We start from the raw sequence: 20,593 nt of genomic DNA, 5'->3' as shown, positions 1-20,593 counted from the left end.
AGATTGGAAACCACAACGTTTACACTGATGTCAATTGTCCGTTCCTGCCATGTGTGAAGGCCCTGAACAACATCGGCCCAGTATAGCTCTGCTGAACAAGTAACCTTTATTCTGCTAAAGACCATAACTTTACATCTTCTCAATCATGTGATGTCATCATGTCCAATTACTGTTTTCCAGGTGACCTGGTATCCCGTGCAATGCACCACATGCAACGCCTGAGCTCAGTGCGTCCGGGTCTCAGTCCTGCCCGCCAATCACGCCCGCAGTCTGTGTCCTGGTCGCCTGACGCCCTCCATACCCTCTACTACTTCCTGCGATGCCCGCAAATGGAGTCGATGGAGAATCCCAATTTAGACCCGCCGCGTATGGCACTAAGCAAAGAGAGGTGAGAGCTTTCATTTCTTAACGTTAGATCACAGCTACAGTGCAATTCAGGCTTCTTTTGTCACGCTTAACCCTAATGATTTACCACAACATGAATTATTTAAAGTGCAATTCACAACTGCCCCCCCCCCAAAAAAAAGCAATCAATTGCTGTAAATGTCTTGTAGCTGCAGAGTACTTTTTATCTCTTAATCCTTGTGTGAAATCTACACTTCAAAAGGTTTTCTGAGGGTAAATTACAAATAAGCATGGATATCCAGGTGTTACCGTTGATGTTATAGCCGGACGAACTGCAGCTTACAGGTCTAAAACTACTGTTTCTTGAGGATTTTTTCGAGGTGCTAATAGCATCTAAATCTATTAGATATGCCTGAGGAGATTGTTGTTTGACTTTGCGGAATAATTATCGTTATAGTTTAGTGTTTCCACAGTGCTGAGAGTTCATTTATTTGTTATTGTTTTGTCGTCGTCACTTAAATAAAAAGAATTGTGGCTCTAATGACGTAACTTTATGTCCAGTCAGTGAAAGTAACTGGACTTCATACAACTGAGTGTGCCTTATAAAATGACTACATGTGTGGGCATCCCAATACAGCTGTGTGATACACTTTGAAAGTACAGGTGACTAAAACCATTTGTCATGTGTAAAGGCTGCCAGACCTGAGTCCTCTTCAGACATTTTCATGAGGTGCGGCTGGATTTTGATGAGGATATGGCAAATATGGCATCATCCATGTTAAACCTTTGTGACTAAATCAGCTATCACACTAAATCTGTCCAATAAGCCAGCCTGCTCCCATGAGTGCAAGTAATGATGACCAAACGCAGTACTAGTGAGCAAAGGCACCTCATTGCTGATCGAGGAAAACACTCCCGCTTCACTTGGACTTCTCTTGGCATGTGCTAGCAAACGATGAGGATTTTATTAGTATCAGATATTAGTATTAGATGTATTATTAGCTTGGTTTGTATGCACAGAAGGAAGCCAGTCTATATTTTGTGACTTCTGCTTCATTCACTTAGTGCTTGTGACGTTGGCATAGAGGGCAGAGCGGCCCAGGTGAGGGGGCACAGCAGGGCATGGTTGCTTGTGATTACAATCCGAGCGCATGATGCAGACGATTGCCCCGTTCAACTTCAGTGGCTGCCTTAATGGAATCTTTCCTGGAAACCCCCAAACCACCAAATCTGTGTGGGCCACATCATCAAGTATTATGTGGTGAGCCTTCTAATTGCAGAATCATTATAGAAATGGGAGAGACTTTTCTTAGAACTGGAATCATAGCTCGTTTACACATCATATTGTGTCTCCCTTTTTTTCCTCCTTTTTTTCTGGATTCACTAAGCTACTTCCAATCAGTAATGATGAAGTCACATGCATTTTTAGTCATTAATGAATTCAGCTTGAATGCACGATTGTTTAGGATTGCATTGCATTTGATCACATTTCTTAGTTTTTGTTGTGGAATAAGTTTAAAGTGCAAATCACTCAACCACACTTTTGAGATCTCTCCTCCACATACTACACCCTCTTCCACCCTTTCAATGCAGTGGCTTCAGGGGAGCTGAAGGATAAGATGCGGTGCAGTGATAATATGTTAATGATGTATCGTTGCAAGATATCAGATAGCGTTACAGTCCTTCTATGGTTTCCTTATACGAGTAATCATATTCTAAATCAGTGGTTAAACATGACCATTTACAGCTCGCGTTGGGCCCTGCATGCGGAACTCATTGAAAGTTGCTTCAAACGAAGACTTCAGTGTACTCGAGCCATTTCGGTCGGAGCAGTGTGTGCCGGTAACTCCGGATAAGTAAAGTATCTGAATTTTTCAAACAAAGCTGAAGAAAATTAGTAGCCTGTCAATTTAAAGCGAGCCACGTTGTAGTGAAGAAGGCGGCATGACCTGGAGCTAATATTTCTCTTTAAACAAGTGGGTGTACTCTATCCTGCTGGTCTCCGTATGAAGCCTGAGCACATTGGGTCAGTCAGCTAGCCAGCAAGGCTATCCGGTTTCACTGTTAACAGGCACCCACACTTTAATGTTGCAACGACTTTCGACAAAGCTGGGTTTTGTGTTTCATCCTGTAGGGCATAACCCAGACCGGAAGTCAGATTTGGGCTTTTAATACGAAAGAAAGTCGAGGCAGATATAGAGATAATGACACGTTTAGTTTTTTTTTTTTTTTGACAAAAGATGCATGATGGCACGTTAATTTATTTTTTATTTTTTTGGTTTGTTTGTTTATTTGTGTGTTTATTTTCTCCATAGATGCATGAGAGCAGCAGCTATAATGGTCGGTCAGGGGTAAAAGATAATACATTACACACATACTTACATCCTCTGCTCCTACCGATGGAGTGCGTTACTTTTACGCACTCCCTACACACTTGCACTCACAGCCACATGCTGAATTATCAGTTGACAAAATCAATCCAATTCATCAACGGATATATCAAGTATTCTGAATGCTATGCATTGGCTTTGCATTGGTCCTTCCACAGTGTCTCTATGTCTTCTGCTGATGCTCTGCCTTTTTGGATGCCCAGTGGCTATTTGGAGGACAGACAATTGGCGCGATTGTACAGATGGCCGACAAAAGGTTGAGAGCATCCTATTAAAAGAGGTTTGACAGTGAATTCTGGGTGTGTTCTGCTCTGCGTCTCTTCCCTGGAAACATGACTTCTTTATCACTCTCCACCAACGGCACGATAAGCAAAAGGACCACCCACCCCCGTTTCTTAATATAGACATGCAGCACCTGCCTCCTGGCCATTTCCCCAGCACTTGAGACAATCCCCGCAGGCTCACAACACCCCGTTTGACCATCCGTCTCTTCCTAATCCTACTCCTGCCACTTGGCTGGCCGTTAACATTACAGCTTGGGTGAGCTATAAATGAGCTAAATGAAAGACATTTAAGCCTTTAACTGCACCTTGTGGGAAACGAACGGCATTACTCTCCCCCTTGCTGACAGAAATGGCCTTGAGCAATAGCTTCTTACCGCATACCATCAATGTTCTGAGAAGGTTGACTGGCTAAAAATGCTTTATATTGCATATTATTAATGGATAATATCGGTGAGAAGATCAAATGCATACATAGTAACAGTAATGGTGTTTTTTGCACAGCAGTGACACATGCAATCCGATTCTCATGCTTTTATCTCCACCTGTATTCATTGTATGCATTGGGGGTTCTTCGCATCTCCCTAAAAGAAAACCGAGGCTGTTGCTGTGAATGACATCGCAGTAGGGGCAATGCATCTTAGTGAGCCGTGATAACACTGTTCAAACAATGATTAGCATTCTGTCTGTCTGCTTTGCCAGATCAAAAGCAAACAAGAGGTTCTCACGGTGTTGCCCATTGTTCAATTGTACAGGCACAAGATGGTGGTGAGGGGGCAGTGGGGTGGCGTACAGAGCACAAGGGACTGATAAAAAAAAAACCACAACAAGACAAGACATGGTAAATTCCTAAAGCGATTAGAAGAAGTACGAGGGAGAGAAACAAAGGGCAGAGGAGATGAGTCAATCAACCGATCTGAATGAGTACTTTCCATAGCATCCTTTTCTACTCTTGTGTATTCTTGTACTTCTCTGTGATCAAAGTGACTTTTGTCAACTGTCAGCTCTGGATCCGTTTTTTTTCTTCCATCGGTTCTATTTGTATACTTGAAATTCGCAGTTGATTCTCTTTGCTATGTCATTGGCGTCTGTTAGTCATGTGTTTTGAATCTATGGTGACTTCGAAGGTGAACGGTAAATGCGTGACTGTGCGTGTCTGCTGTATGGGAGGAAACAGAAGCTGTAAAGGGCGAGTCACGGTTCAGCGAAAGAGCTGCCAGACTCATATACGTCATGGTCGAAGACGGTTTATGCGTTTCTTCTGAATGTGTCTGAGTCATGATAAGTAAGCAAATCCTCCTCCGGCGCTCCATCTGATCCAGAAAAAAAAACATGGTAAAAACAGTTTGTGAGTCCGGCTGTCAGTCATAAAATTGTGTCATATGTCAAAAGCACGATAGGTAATTTTAATATTTATTTTGCTTCAAAGGCCCTTCCTTTTGCTGCCGCCTCTTATGGAGTGGATCAGAGTGGCTATAGTCCATGCTGAACATCGTAAGAGTCTGCTGGTGGACACCGATGATGTCAGACAGACTGCCAGGTTGCTCCTTCCTGGACTGGACTGTGAACCCAGACAACTTAAGTACGTGAGAACCACAATTGTAACTACTTTCTGAAGTGTCTGACACTCTACACCTGGTCACATGAAGTGTCACAGAAATAAATCCGGTATTGGTGTAGTGACAATTACTGCCAATGTAGGACTTCTCAACATCGAAACGAATAAGTCCTAAACAGTATCTTTGTGCTGACATGTCTGTTAAGATTTTGTCTGAAACCGTTGTCTCAAGACAAACAAAAAATGTCTGACATCTCTGAATTTGGCCTAATACATTTCGGTATGTGACAAATTCGAGCACATTGCGCATTCCCCGCCACCTGCTCAGCTGACAATTTGTCTCTCTGTTCCTCTCCTTGTCAGGCCCGAATGCTGCTTCAGCTCCTTCAAGCGTTTGGACTCCAAGGCAGCAACAGACAAGTTCCACCTAGATTTGGGCTTCCGGATGCTCAACTGCGGCCGCACAGATCTTATCGGCCAAGCCATCGACCTGCTGGGGCCCGATGGTGTCAACAGCATGGATGACCAGGTGCTGACCAGCCTTCTTTTGTTGTCATTTGAAGACAATTCCTATGCTGCGAGGACAGCAACATTGATGTGGTTCTTTTCTTGTCTGCTCTCTCCACATCTCAGGGCATGACCCCTCTGATGTACGCTTGCGCAGCTGGAGATGAGGCCCTCGTTCAGATGCTGATTGATGCTGGTGCCAACCTCGATGTGGCGGTAAATATTCTTGAAATTGATGTCGTCGCTACAAGTAAACAGAAGACACCGCGTTCAAATTGTTGAACTCCACAAAAGATGAAGGATGTCCATAAGAAAGCTGGAGCCTAGACTCACTCAAGTTAACATCCTTCACTATGTCAAATCTTTCATGAATCTACTGGAAATGTTTTTGGATTGTGGGAGGGAGGCACGGGCAGAACATGCAAATCTTCACAGACAGACCCGAGCTGAGATTTATTGTGAGGCAGATGCGCTAACCACATGCTCCGCCATGCCGTGGAAAACAAATGACATGGCTATAAAATACCAGCAGCAGCCACAACACAGCACTCTTTTGTGAATGACTAACAAACTAACAATAAAACATCTTCCATTTCCATGATCATTTTTTTCGTGCGTCTGATCTTTGTGTGTCTAACTCTGACTTGACAGATTCCGCCATGTTCCGCGAAGCACCCATCTGTGCATCCTGACAGCCGTCACTGGGCGGCGCTGACCTTCGCCGTGCTGCACGGGCACATCTCAGTCGTGCAGGTGAGCAACAAACGCACACATTCTCATGGCTTTTGGGGGGGTAAAGTGGTCGCTCTGGGTTTGACCTACCGTTACAAAGTAGAAAGTACCTTCACGATAACATCACGTTGTACACTAAAGTCCATCGTGAACTGTACACACAATGGTGGGAAGCCTTTCAAAAAGCGCATTGACAAATGTTAGTTCAGTGTTCAGAGAATGACATTGTTGAACGAAACACATGTGACGAGGTGTGTCTCTGCAGCTACTCTTGGATGCTGGGGCCAATGTGGAGGGAGCGGCAGTCCGGAATGGACAGGAAAACACGGCAGACACACCACTGCAGCTGGCTTCAGCAGCAGGTGGCCACACGCACGTGCGCGCACACATACACACACTCACACGTAAATAAGACCACGTAAGCCAAAAATATCATTAAACGCTTCTCTGTTTTAATCAAATGTGTGGCCTATAACTTACCATGTTGGACTAGATAACCAAATGCGTTCCCACAAACAACAGACTGTTTCATCTTCATCATTATCATCATCATCATCATCATCAATCACCCACATTGTCGTGTGCCATCACAGGGCGAGTATGCTATTTTGAGTAGTCATTGTAACACTGGACAGAGAAAATGAAAGGCTTAACGGAGGCTTAGCAAGAATGAGGACTGCTGCCTGCGGCTGTTTGCAGGCTTGGGGCAACATTCCTCTGCAGGATCATTTGCGAGGCACACCAGGGCTGCAGGAGAGTACAGGCAATGCACCGCATAACCACGCTGACAGCGTGCGAAGAGTCCAATATGACTGTATTTGCTACTTTCAAATCACAAGATGATCGATCACATGACCATAATGAGATTGAAGACGAGTTCCAAGATGTTGCCTTCACAAATAATGTTCAGCTTTGCATCAAGTGGTCATAGAAACGTCCAGATGGTGTGCCGGGGCTCCTCCCACATATGCTTTAAATTCTTCAAATGATGCCTTGCATCTGTTTAATTCACAACAAAATGGCCACCTGACTAAATACTATTCCCTAACCCCCCCCCCCCAAAAAAAAAACATGGATATATTTACAGATGTTTGTTTTTTTGTAGCGAGCGCTGTCTGGAAGTAACTGATTGCAACTCCCGGTCTATGTCCAGGCAACTATGAGATGGTGACCTTGCTGCTGGCAAGAGGTGCTGACCCGTTGTCAAAGGCCCGTGACGGAAATGCGCTGACGTCATCCCTCTACGAAGACATGAACTGCTTCAGTCACGCTGCAGCACATGGCCACAGGTAACTCTCCATGGCGGCTCTGAAGAGAAAACACTAATATAGAAACATGGGATGTGAATTGTTGTTGTTGTTGTTTTTTTTTTAAAGTCCGTAATTGCACACTAGTGAACATCTGATTCGCACATTGAATCATCAATTGAGTGCAAGGGCTTTGTCTTGTAAACCTTTCAACTTTGACTTGAGGTGGGATTATCGGGCTGGGACTTGATTCAAAACGAAATGAATGAATTGAATGCTTAATCATTGATAAATTGCTTAGTTGCCCTTTTTAATTTACCATAGTTCAAATCCTTGGCTCAACAGTAAATATTCTCCACTTTCTGGAATCAAAACAAAACATTTGCTTTTACTTTGGATAACAATGTTTGACTGTTTTTAGTCTGACATCTTATGGCCCAAACCAGCAACTGAGTCATAAATAATTTGTGCTTTTTCTACAAAGTCAAAATTTTTAACGGATATCCTATTGAATAAGGGTAATGAAATTAAAAACGTTTTTTGGGGGTTATCTGATTCATCGGCAAAACAAACAACAGATTTGTCGCTTTTTATAATTCTCGTCGGTTTCAGGCCTATTATAAATATTCGACACGATAAGCATTGGTGGTTGGCAGACATATGTGAACTTTCAACAGCACAACAGATTCAGTCCATCAATTTAGAAGGTGTTTATTTTCCATCAGTCTCCTACCCAATCAGTTTTCACTGGGCTCAAGGATCAAGCTGTTTCAGGACTTTTATAAACTCGCGCACTTTCAAGCACTTGGCAAAAGTGGTTGTCGCAGCGTAGGCCATAATCTCATGTCATGTGACGAAGGTTTTAGTGTCTTAAGTGATCAAAACCCAACTGGCATGACAAGTCCGCCACTTTCAGCCTATGAGAAAAATCAACTGTGTTTAACTCGTTTCGTGGCTACTTGCGGTTTGCAGTATGCACACTTACAATCCATTGGTCTGGGAGCACCAGCTGATAGCATAAATCTCCACACCTGCTCTCTCCGAGTATGTGCGAACACAATATAGACTCAACACGTCACATTCCACAATGAGGGGGACAAGCGAGTGTCCGCTGGGTCACAGACACGGATAGACGCGTTGTGACACGAGCGCCTGTAAATCTCTCGGCGCCTTCCCCTGCTCGTTCTCGCCTCCCTCCTTCGCGCCCTGGTCGCTAACACCGGCTTCCTTTCCTTCATCGTGTCAGGAACGTGCTGAGAAAGCTCCTGACTCAGCCTCAGAAAGTTCAAGAGGACGTCCTGTCTCTGGAGGAGATACTGGCAGAGGGGGTTGAGGGGGAGGAGGCCATGATCTGTCCCTTCCTCCCTCTTTCCACCCTGCCCAACCCTTCCCCTGGCCCAGGGGCTGTACCGGAGGGAGGCTTGGCCAGACTGTGCAAGGCCAGGATGAAGGCGTTGCAGGAGGCCAGCTACTACAGCGCCGAACATGGCTACCTGGACGTCACCATGGAGCTGCGAGCGCTGGGTAACTACCACACGCCTACTGTGCTGTCTCTATGTGCCAGGGTTAGAATATTTGGGGATTTTTCATTGTAGTTATTAGCCTTTTTTTAAACTTTTTTTAACTTAACTCAGTGAGTTTTAATTAGTTTTTTAAGGCTTTTTAGGTTCATTTTTATTAGTTTTAGTATTAGTTTTTCTTTAATTTATGAGAGTTTGTCACATGCAATTTTTTTTTTTAATGCGGTGGGGTGTCACTAAGTATTGCGTCATGAAGTAAGCTGCAATTCTCAAATGACCGGTTGCCCTTCCTTCTGGACAGACATACAACAACACCAAAATAAATGAATAAAATCACAAAAGCTCATGTATGATTTGAATTGACAAAGAAGAAAACAATGGACATTTTTTGCTTTTGTTAAAGTTGTTTTATAAACGTAAGATATAGTTTCAGTTAGTTTTTGAAAAAGCATTTCATTGCTATCTTATTTCATCAACATCTTATTTGAGTTATTATTGTACGTTTCCATTGGTAATTAATCTGGGAATGTATTTTCCATGGGATTCATGAGAATTAACTCATATTAAATAACAACATTTCATGTTGTCGTAAGAACACATCCATGCAAAAGAATACAGATACAAAGCATGATAGGCCAACATGCTATTTATTTATTATATTATTTATGAACGTGTAACTTTACCAAGATTGTCAGTGGTTTAACTTAATGATTAAATGAAGAAAACTGCATCCCAAAAATATCAAGAATCTCTTTCAAATGCCCGCATCTTCTGCACTGCTTATTCTCAATTTGAAGTTCCCATTCAAAATAACACGAAGAGTCCCTCAACCAACGGAATCATCTTCTCTCAAGCTTCTCAAGCCGAGTCTTGGCTTTTTGCTAAACCTATTCAGTTAATGAGTTATTCACATTCAATTATACTTGCATGAAATCCGTTTTTAATCAGAATTACGCTAAAATGTACATTTCCCCAACCATATTTAAGTTCCCACGAAATCAAGACCGTTTCCATTCACTGAAATCTCACTGTATTTTGTGAACTAAACTTAGGGTAATTTGCAAGCCTAATGTCACCTCCATTCGTGGCTGCCGCTAGGCGTTCAGTGGAAGCTCCACGTGTGGCTCGAGTCCCTGCGGTGCGCCCAGCAGCAGTCCAGGGTGGGCGTCACGTTGTCCCTCCTCAGAGAGTTCACCTCCATCAGAGAGGAAGATTACTGTGAGGAGCTGCTCACCGTGGGCCTGCCCCTCATGTTCAACATCTTGCGCACCACCAAGGTAGGCCCCAAAATTTTACTACACGCACGGACGCACACACGCACTCACCATCGTCTGTTTGTTAATGTTTCTTTGCAGAGTGATGCCATCATCCAACAGTTGTCACATATTTTTAGCCACTGTTTTGGCCCAGCTCCTCTTCCTACTGTCCCCGACATGAAGGCAACTCTCTCAGCACAGTTGGGTATGAGCTTGATTGTTTTTAAACAACGATCGCACACAAAATTAGGTACCACCTATCCAGTCTAATTTTATCCAATACAAGAACTCTTTACAAAGATAGCAAAGCTGTCAAAAGAGGTCTTATTAGTATCGTTATTGTGCATCAGAGCCAAGAGAGAAACCAAGCAGCTTTCGGGTGGCAGAATTTATTAATGCAAATCAAGTACAGGTCATGATGTTATTCTGTTTCTATTTGGAATCTTTGCCACAAGTTGTCACTTTTCTGCAATACATTGACAAAATGTTCATGCTTCCCTGCAGATCCCCACTTCCTGAATAATCAGGATATGTCAGACGTAACTTTCTTGGTGGAAGGCAAACCTTTCTATGGCCACAGAGTCCTGCTCATCACCGCTTCTGACAAGTAAGTGCAGTTGTGTGTGTGAACACTCCTTCATCAAAACATGTTTGTCTTGAAATGTTGTCATGAGATTATTTTCTCTCTCTCTCTTAGATTCAAATCTCTGCTGGCATCCTCTGGTTCCGATACCACTACTAACAAGAAGATCGAGATCACCGATGTCAAATATAATGTGTTCCAGGTAAATTCAGTTGTCATATATCCTCCAAGATTCGTTTTAATGTAGCACAACAAGTTTGACATCATGAGCGGCTTTGACATCTCTGCAGATGATGATGTCATACCTGTACTGCGGAGGAACAGAGTCACTTAAAACCAGGGTGCCTGATTTGTTGGAGGTGAGAATGATTTCAAAATCATCAAATTATCACATTCCAACGTCATTCACATAGCCTCGCATCCTTTTAAGATTGCACTCCTTAATCAATTTGAGTGATAAAATTGCTTTAAATGTGCTTTCATGTTTCTTTCAGCTGTTGTCAGCCGCTTGTGTGTTCCAGCTGTGGGCGCTGCAACGACACTGCGAGCTCATCTGCTCTCAACACATCAGCTTGGAGAATGCAGTGAGCATCTATAAGACTGCCAAGGTAACACACGCACACACTTAATACAGAGCTTCCTGGTGTGTGACATGCTATTGGTAAAGCAAAAAGACATGAGATTCATGTCATGGTGTGTTGTCTCAGGCGCACGGGTCAGCGGAGCTGAGCTCGTTTTGTGAAGGGTACTTCCTGCAGCAGATGCCTGCGCTGATGGAGCGAGAGACTTTCAGGTGTCTGCTGCTGGGATGCCGACAAGGCAGCGGCTCCACCTCTACGCTGGCCCCCAACCAAGGCGAATCACTCCTGGAGGAGCTCGAGGTCACTCTGGCCCGTCGGCTACGCTCGCTCTACGTCACATCCAGAGTTTGAGGACACGCGGACAACATGCAAAAACACAGGCATCGTTTCCCTTCGGCAACACATATGTGGCGTCGATCACCCACAGTGACTTTTGTAGTATGCTGAGTACACCACCTGGACGTCTTTGTGGTGAACAGAATGTTTGTAAGGAAAGGGCTCAGGAAGCTTTTTTGGTGGATGATGGCAGAAATGCAAGTGGAACTGTGAGCCAATGGTCCCCTCTAGTGGACACAGTGGTAAATAACCGCCTTGGAGCCAGTCGCTCTCCAGAGTGAAAGCACAACGTGGCCATGCTGGACTTGTGGCCTTGTCCCATTTGAACTAACCAATGCCTGTAATGCAAAATGCAAGGTCAGTGACGCGTGTTTGTCAACATTTCCTCCTCCCAATAACCACATAGTCCACACTTTCTGAATTTCTATTTAATGACAAAAAATGTGAGTATTTAACAGGATCTTTCGTTCTTTTTTTTTTCTTTTTAATCCAAATTATGTTTTAGGTTGTTTTCACTGTTCGAGGTACACTCTTAACAGTCACCTAAGCTTAAATGTGCTAAGGCTGAATGCTTTGTGGCAACAGAATCATATGGGATTTTGAAAAAGTTGTCAAACCTTTTCTAATAAATATACACTTGGTATATGCAACCATTGTTGATGGAATTCAGTAACGCTTAATTGTAAATACCAGGTGGCTCAGGGACAGATCAAGAAACAGTGAATGAAATATACAGTACACTAGACAATGGTGCCTGTGGGCTGTTCAGAAAATAGCTCACTGGTCATGGGGCATCGTGATTTCCTCGGAATGTTGTGGAAGTTATCATTTGAAACACTTTCAGAGAATTAGCGAAAAAATGTTGCGTATCGATATTCACGTGTTTATCGTCTTGCTAAATCGATAATGTGAGGAATGACACGATCAGTGTCTTGATGTTGATGGATGTCATTAACATATAATTAAAGCAAATTTGTACTTTTCCTATCACACGCTGGGGACTCACCACAAGCACGGAAGAAAAAGAAAGACACCATAACGGAATGATTTTATTTTCTTAGCACTGATGATGCTCACAGTCGTTATGTTATATATGGGGATTACATCAGTCTGTGTAGTTCCTGCTCTGACTCTCTGTATCATTGACTGTCCTCTGAGCTCCGTTCTTTCCATTCGTAGAAACAAAGGAGAGTTGACATGAGGGTATTGCTTTGTATTGGTAAGTATTGATATCCTCTCCCTGTGTCTTCTGTATACAGTACCCACCTAAGACAGCTCAGATGTCCAAGACCTCAGTGCAATGGCGTAGAGTGAGAGGCATTGCTCAAAAACGTTGACCACAAGATAAAGAGGAGGAGGAAAAGATCAGCGGGTGGGAGAAAAGATTGAAAACAAACAAAAAAAAGGCAGAAATAAAAGCCAGGGTAAGAAGCAACGGGAGGAGGGGCAACGTAAAAGGTAGTTTTGTGGCGATTAATCAGCGTGAAACAGTTGCACCAAAAGCCATGCAAAGAAAAGCTCATGTTTGACATGCACACAGCAATACAAGCTAAACGTATAGAGCAGGAATCTCCAGCATGGTAAAGAAGACAATCAACCCCATTTTTGAACCATCTATTTACAAAGAGATCCGTAGATTAATGTTGTCCTTTACAGGCCCAGCCTACGCAAACAATAATATAGAAACTGACAAATATCAATAAAAGAGCATTCCCTCTCTCCAAAAAGAGGCTAAGTCTACATTCTTAAATCACTGGTATGTTTTTTTAGTTTCGTTTTGTTTTCACAGATTCTTCCTCCTCATTGTTAAGGAAAGAACTCATCATTCAGTTAAAATTAGATCTTGTTTTTCTTCAAACAATGCCCCATTTACAAACACACAAGAAGGTAATCATAAATAACATTCAACTGACCTAACAGCTTTGTTCATATAAATAGTCAAGTTAAAATAAATTAGGAAATGACACCGTGAGATGAATAAATAAGGGCCAAAAATACAAAAATAAGCACATCATGTTTGTTTCTTTTTTTTTTTTTCTACTGCTGGTAAGTACGTGAGAGAGGTCTGAATGGAGAACTGAAGACCAAAGTGCTGCAGAGAACATGATAGACAAAAATGATCATGTGACCAAAAGTACACCGATGATTTATCCTATAGGCTACCAAAACAATGTGTCACAACGAGACAACTCTTTGACTACATCAGAAATGACAGCAGTCTCTACAAGAGAATAAAGCATTCATTTTCAAGATAACCATCCGTCCGTCCACACTGTTATGACCGACCCTCCAACTTCTCGCAGTTCCAATTCATTTGCAGCAATAATGGTAGTTGAGGTCAAGTCAGAGTTTTAGATGTAGTTCATCTCAAAGAAAGCACATTAAAGGAAAAAAATAAAATAAAAATACAATCCAGCGAGCATCCATGTCGACTCTCCTCCGCCTCCTGCTTGTGTCTTCTTCTTCTCGGTAATACATCCCAGAGTTAAGTGTGCGTACTGGAAATGTGCTGGTTTGCAAGGTGAGTCTCTTAGCAAAATGCTTTTTTTCTGAGGCAAGCGTGCCCAGAAAGAGTGTATGGAGGGGCCAGGGGGTTTGGGAACACCAAAGGAATTGTCCTCTACTTCTACTGTCGGGGCACACCGGGATGGGAGAGATGAAGGTACTAGTCTGCATGAAAGGTCGATTTCCATGGTCACCCAAACCTCTCAAAAGCAGTTCTTCATGCGCACCACCGTCTCTCGGGAGGGGCAGGGGGATGTTGGCGGGTCAGTGGGGAGGGATGGAGGCGGGACTTAATAGGTTTTCTGGATAAGTCCTGGGATGAGAGACAAGTGAGATTAGCACACACGCTTTAGCAGCACGACGAAAGGGCGCGAGATGATGCGGAGGAGGGATGAGGAGATGATGGTGATGGTTTTCCTATTTAGTTTGGATCTATCGACTCCTCTTGTAGCATCAACTTCACGAGCGGGCATTTGGCGGCATTGTTTTCCTGCTTTTGCCTGCGGGCGTGCGCGGGCGACGGGCAGCGCTAGGATGGCACCTGGCCGTTCTTCTCGTCTGAAAAGAGGTGTCGGATTACGACAGATACGTTACTCGATGTGCCGACGGGGCACACGGGGGAGAGGGGCCAGGAAAGGAAAGCGAACATGGGGGAGGAGACAGAATGATGGGCCGCAAATGCTGCACAACTCTGTGTTTATATCACTCTGCAGTCAAGTCCAACAGTTCTGACCGTTATCTCGTGACTCGGTTGATGAACATGGCGCCAGCTATATTATTTTTTGTAATCATTTTTAGAGGTACATGAAAAATGAAATTAATCCAATGAATAATCAACAAAATATTCGCTTTCTACTGCTGCAAATGCCGTGTATATGTGAAGCAGCCCTTTACAACGTCATGCCAAAGACTGACGAGGCCTTTTGTCTGAAAAGATGCAGCGCAAAACTACTTTGTACACCTCCTATTAACAGCTGTTATCTCATTTCAAAGGCCCTGCCCTGGGGAAGCTCTGTAGGTGTATTCGGAGACCAACAGGAGGAGTTTAATGTGATTTATTGCTCTGTAAATATTGACCTCATTAAGATGTTAAGTCATTTCGATAAATCGTAGCCTAACATATCAAAGGAGCAGCCATGCCCTCTTTATATTTTGCAATAGCCTCACCATCACGCCCCGAACGTCCTTCCACTGCTACTAATTGCCGAACATGATCTTATGGAAGTGACTCTCATTTGTACTGAGGCCGTAGTCTATTAATTAGAGACACATTTTCAAATATCACAGCTAATCCTTACAGCCGCCCGTGACTGCTGAACCAGTTAAATCCCGTATTGCGGCCGTGCGCTTGTAGATTACAGTGTGCATCGCACAAACGAAGAAAAAAAAATTCCATGAGCCATAAATGGGTCTAACAGGGAGGATTATACAGCATATGGGTTGTGGCACCTGGTTGCACTTTGCCCCTTGAATAAAGACAACAAAATACAATTCCCGAGGTCAATACCTTATTTTTGCATTTCAGAAATTCCACAGCAAGCTTCAAACGTAAAATGTGTGCCTTGGCTGAATAAAGGTTGGCACATACCGATACTGGTAGAAAATGACGCGTGAATGTGTTTCCCTATCTCACCAGCAGAGAGCGCCATTGGCACGAGGACGTCAAGTGACACAAGTCACAGGCTTAGAGAGAAGCTTTGATCAGAAGATTGTTCCTGTGTTAAGAGAACACGACGAATCATTTTCAGTTCCTCAGAATCAAAACACTTCACAAATGGGACATAACAGCAAATCCCAGGTGAAGCGGTATACATAAGCTCTCTCGCTATCGACTGGGAATCGAACACGCAGCACCTAGGCCCGAGTCCGGTGCCGCTGTGGTGTTGCCATGGTGACAAAACCTCCATAAGAATGTGAATGGCCTTTCCATACCTGCCGGGTAATTTTTACAACCAGACAACGTTTTGACCCTCGGCAAACGCTGCGAGGGCCAGCATCCACAGCGGAGCGTGGTGCTTGCAGAGGCAGAGAGTATGAGTAATGCTGAGGTGAGCTGGGGTGGGGTAGATGAGGGGGTGCAAAAAGGAGATTCCTGCTCACCAGATAGTTGCTGGACTCCAGGCTGGTCATGTGTGCTTAACAACTGGCTTTGAATGGTCTCCACTACCCGCTTGAAGCGCCGACTGGGTCCTTTAAAACAGATACACAAACCAGAGGACGTACAGATAGGAAAACACTCATGAGGTGCAGCGTATCTCTACTGACTTTAGACGGCATCCTGGTCCCCAGTCAATTGCAGGGCCAGTGCACATAGCGTAGGCCCAAATAGTGTGAGCGGTATGCTACTGTAGGGCAAGAGACGGCACAACCTCGGGAATTGCAAAGGGCACTGAGCTTAAGGGGGTCCCAGGAGACAGCTGACATGCGTCCACATCAATGACAAAAGAATGGCAGTGGTTTAGACGCTACAACGGCAACGTGTGAGGAATCCCTCGCATTGGAGCCCATACCAGCTGCTGCTGACTGGTGGCCAGAATATCAAAGGCACTACTGGAACCTCCACAAACACTGCAATGACATGCCTGGATTTTGGAAGGTTCCAGAATAGGGCCCTCTCCTGGCAGGCTGGTTGTCAAACACATTGACAATTAAATGAGGCCAATTTTCACTCAGGGCAAGCAAAAAGAACAAAACAAAAAGCAAGACAAACTGTGACAGCGGTAAATGGGAATGGGTATATGTTAAAAGCAGCAATGCCGATTTATCCCAGTCGCATCAGAACGTTTGCTGCATATGATTTACAAACATTATTTCAACAGTATATAAGCTAAGATAGATAGATGTATAAAAAGATGTAACAATATAGACTGTATCTGTTGTCAAATCATTGACAGTAACCTCAAATTATTCATTCACTTTACATGTCAATTCATAAGTAGAAGATACGATAAAATTGCTTATCCATCATTGTGTTTTTTTTTTGTCTGGGGTGAGGGACTCCATGTATTCTTGTTTAGAACCAGCATTGGGGGGCATTGGGATGTCAAGAAATATCCCAACATGCAAAATAATTTATTTATTTAATTGAAACAATTTCACCCCATGTCGTACCTTCCTGTGTGTGTGTGTGCGTGTGTGGGAGTGTGTGCGTGTGCGTGTTTGTGTGTGTGTGCGTGTGGGAGTGTCTGTGCGCGCGCAAGGGTGCTTCACAAAAACGTTTTATGGCAACACATCTGATAACTTCTCCACGTTCACGAGATAGGATTACTGGCCACAACATTAGTTCAAAATACATAATGAGAATAAATGATGCATCCAAACTGTGGTTAACATAATACTGTATTGTTCAATTTTGACAATGCCAAAAAGAGTTTTCACCTCTGTCGAGGAGTTCATGGTTTTTGGCCGCGTCTTTCTGTTTTGGCAGCATTAATACAACCATTTATATCTACATGAAACTCCTTTGGTTATGTTAACCTCATTGTCCTCTTTAGAACACGAGTAAAACAGTGTTGAGAATTTTGAATTCATGATGTTATTATGATGTCACACAATGTTGGACAAAAAATGCTAACCAGCTTCCTTCTAGATTTCAATCAGTTTATTTGTGTGTCATCATCATGTATGTAACGATATAGTACTTTCATAAGGTGAATAAATGGCATTATATGCACATTCATATTAACATTTTTCTACATTGATATGCTGGGAAATGTCCCATCAAAATATTTTTGTTGGAGGATGGGTGCATACCACCCACACAGTAAATTGTATCAGGCATATACAAAAATTTCCCCCCAATACTGTATACTATTTACTTGTCCGGATTCAATACATAACAAATAGTGTCGGTAGTGGTTTGTATGTTTGTATGTGTGCAGCCCTGTGATAGAATCTATTTTTTTTTTCCTAGACTGATTGGATGGATGATGACATGCAGCAGCATCCTGACCTGAGAGCAGGGTGAAGGTGACGGAGTAGATGCCATTCTCCTTGGTGGCAGCTGTGCTCTCTGTGTAGGTGATGTCCACCTGGAATTTGACCGGCTTCTGGAAGACTGTCGGGCCAGCCGTGGACTTGTATTCTGCTCGGAAACTGGTCTGTGAAATGACGCTGTGGCTCAGGCTTGGGATCTGTTGTCAAAGATGAAAATATATATATTTTTTAAGTGAATGATGGAATTAAACTGAGGGAGTGAGTGGGAATGTTACATTTTTCACCCACACGCTAAAAAAGACAACCGTCAATGAAACGCTCTCCATAAAATATGAGCCAAATTCGAAGGAAATTAATACCTTGGGGAGTAGCCATGCACGAGAGGGACTTAAGCTAATGTAGTCTTCAGTCATTGCATTCTCCCTCCTGAAATGAATTTGTATGCCCAATGAACAGGTGAGTTGTAAAACTGTCACATTCCGTCGTCGTGCTGTGGATGTGTTGACATTCCATTAATGTGAGTGTGCTTCAAGGTATAATTCCACTGATTCGGGTGCCAATCTCCTGTCGGGAATACCAGCTAGCACAGGCCGGGAGGGATAATAGCTACCTCTCGGGATGGGGCAACAAATATGACATTGACCTCAGAAGGTAGAGGCCCAGCTTGCTTGTATTTACTTGGCAACTTTCTTCAAATCTAACTGGGGTGAGCATAGATTCTGTTCAATCACACACACTGAATGCTCAATGCAATTGTGTGGAACTTACAGGTGAGATGCTAATCTTACCTGTATTTCTACGTATGGTTGAGTATTTGTTCTGTTTATAAACACCACAGCGTCATAAATACAAGGTTCAATATCCAAAACTGAGGGCAAAGCATCTACTGGAGAGGCAGATCACGAATGCCTTCTGTAGTTTTTATATTGACCTCCATTGAGTCTGCAGTCAGGGGGAAAATAGAAGCGATCAACAAAAACATTTGGCTGAATTGCTACATAAATCTGAAACATGTTAGCAGAACTTGTGGCTGCCACATACACATGAGACGCATATACAGCCTGTTATTAGAAAGACAGCAAATAGAGTTACTACTGCCACACTTGGTAGGGCACAGGAGGGTGATGTGAGAAGAGTTAGGAAGGAGGGAGATAAAGAGGAGAACCGAAACACTGTTTTTCATTGCACAGCACTTGCTCTGCTTGGTCACAATGTGATGAAAGCGTGAGTTGGAACAGGAGTAAGGAAAAAAAAAAACAATTGTAAGGCAACGGATATCCTCTGTATTGACATGTAGAAAAGTGGCTGTTGGCAGCGGTATGCAGACAGGATGTGGAGGAGGCAAAGAGCCACTGCAGCAAAGCTGTGGAGTGTCACACTGCAGTGTAGAAAACAAAGACAGCATGGCACAGTATTTGGGTTGAGGCTCTTTCGATGGAGCCAAACCAATAAGAAATAATACTTTCTTCATGTTATCATTTCTCAATCAGGTGCTCTGTCACTGCACTTTTTAAAAGGATTTTTTTTTCATTAAAAAAAGATATGATATATGATTTGAAAATGGTGACACCGTTAGGAGTGTTTAGCACATTTGGCTCACGGTGCTGAGCTGAGGCTGGTGGTTCAAATTCGGCCTTCTTGTGTGATATGTGAACATTCTCCCCATGCTTGCTTATGAATTCTAGCTTTCTCTCACATTCCCAAAACATGCATGTTAGCTTCATTGAAGACTCTAAATTGTCCCTCGGTGTGAATGTAAGTGGTTGGTTGGTCACATGTCCTCAGGCCCAAAGTCAACTGGGTCAGGATCGAGCTCACCTGTGACCCAAATCCTCATTGAGTTTACAGGTGGGGATAGAACATGGATGTACATTTTCAAAGGCTCTTTTTGAAGAATCGATTTTCTTCACTGTTCTTAACTTCTAAAAATGTGGTTTACAACTGCAAGAATACAGAAGTATGCGATGAAGACCAACTACCTGTATGACATTGGCTCAGCATCCTCTGAACCTACGCTAACCAGCTACTAACCATCTTAATCCAGAAGTCCAAATCCTCTACTTGTCAACTTGACCCTCTCGCTACTGTTTTAGTCAAAGCTTCTATCCCGGCCCTCTCCCCTCTCATCACTAGCATTATTCAAACTTCCCTCTCTACTGGCATTGTACCATCTCATCTCAAAACTGCTGCTGTCACTCCCATACTGAAGAAACCTGGCTCTGATCCCTGCGACTTGAACAACTTTCGTCCCATATCAAACCTTCCGTTCATCTCCAAACTTCTAGAGAAAACAGTAGCTGCTCAACTTCACACCCATCTTTCCTCCAATAAGCTCTACGAACAATTTCAATCTGGCTTCCGTCCCCTCCATAGTACTGAAACTGCCCTCCTCAAAATATGCAATGACCTTCTTTTCTCTGCTGACTCCGGGGTTCACTCGCCATCCTCCTCCTGCTTGACCTCAGTGCAGCCTTTGACACCATCTCTCACTCCATCCTCCTCGACAGACTCTCCTCCATTGGCATCACCAGCATCCCCCTCTCCTGGTTCCGCTCCTATCTTTCTGACCGCACCCAGTTTATCCAGCTCAAACGTTTTAGATCTGACCTCTTTCCCCTCACTTCAGGTGTTCTCAGGGTTCTGTCCTTGGCCCATTGCTATTTCTAATCTATCTTCTTCCAGTGGGTAATATCTTCAGGAAACATCACATTCATTTTCATTGCTACGCGGATGACACCCAGCTCTACATCTCTACCAAACCTAATACCATACTTCCACCATCCTCCCTAACCAACTGCCTGCAGGAATTAAAATCT

At 43.5% G+C, this 20,593-nt stretch overlaps 2 protein-coding genes across 5 annotated transcripts in view; one reads left to right on the top strand and one right to left on the bottom strand.

The window, feature by feature from the left end:
• The window catches only part of abtb2b (ankyrin repeat and BTB (POZ) domain containing 2b), a 46,450-nt gene extending 34,464 nt beyond the window's left edge, over positions 1–11,986 (top strand). Inside the window, exons 3-17 of one of the 2 annotated variants that reach the window (XM_052060035.1) lie at positions 181–388; positions 4,446–4,598; positions 4,938–5,103; positions 5,208–5,297; positions 5,733–5,834; positions 6,079–6,175; positions 6,967–7,102; positions 8,307–8,584; positions 9,679–9,857; positions 9,936–10,041; positions 10,341–10,443; positions 10,534–10,621; positions 10,710–10,778; positions 10,914–11,027; positions 11,127–11,986. In XM_052060035.1, the coding sequence (XP_051915995.1) occupies positions 181–388; positions 4,446–4,598; positions 4,938–5,103; positions 5,208–5,297; positions 5,733–5,834; positions 6,079–6,175; positions 6,967–7,102; positions 8,307–8,584; positions 9,679–9,857; positions 9,936–10,041; positions 10,341–10,443; positions 10,534–10,621; positions 10,710–10,778; positions 10,914–11,027; positions 11,127–11,351 (2,114 nt within the window). In that variant the 3' untranslated portion in view covers positions 11,352–11,986. Of the gene's footprint in view, positions 1–180; positions 389–4,445; positions 4,599–4,937; positions 5,104–5,207; positions 5,298–5,732; positions 5,835–6,078; positions 6,176–6,966; positions 7,103–8,306; positions 8,585–9,678; positions 10,042–10,340; positions 10,444–10,533; positions 10,622–10,709; positions 10,779–10,913; positions 11,028–11,126 lie in introns of both variants that reach the window. The other variant, XM_052060034.1, reaches the window with a different exon arrangement.
• Positions 11,987–12,372: 386 nt separating this feature from the next.
• Positions 12,373–20,593, bottom strand: part of brsk2a (BR serine/threonine kinase 2a) — a 196,639-nt gene continuing 188,418 nt past the window's right edge. For 2 of the 3 annotated variants that reach the window (XM_052060055.1, XM_052060057.1), the window contains 3 exons: positions 17,794–17,974; positions 15,942–16,031; positions 12,373–14,399 (listed from right to left, as the gene is read on the bottom strand). In XM_052060055.1, coding sequence (XP_051916015.1) covers positions 14,371–14,399; positions 15,942–16,031; positions 17,794–17,974 — 300 coding nt within the window. In that variant the 3' untranslated portion in view covers positions 12,373–14,370. The remainder of the gene's footprint in view (positions 14,400–15,941; positions 16,032–17,793; positions 17,975–20,593) is intronic. The other variant, XM_052060056.1, reaches the window with a different exon arrangement.

This window comes from Hippocampus zosterae, chromosome 3 (assembly GCF_025434085.1).
Source record: "Hippocampus zosterae strain Florida chromosome 3, ASM2543408v3, whole genome shotgun sequence".
Classification (NCBI taxonomy): domain Eukaryota; kingdom Metazoa; phylum Chordata; class Actinopteri; order Syngnathiformes; family Syngnathidae; genus Hippocampus; species Hippocampus zosterae.
Note: the sequence above shows the minus strand (reverse complement) of the source record. Positions and strands in the feature narration are given on the sequence as shown.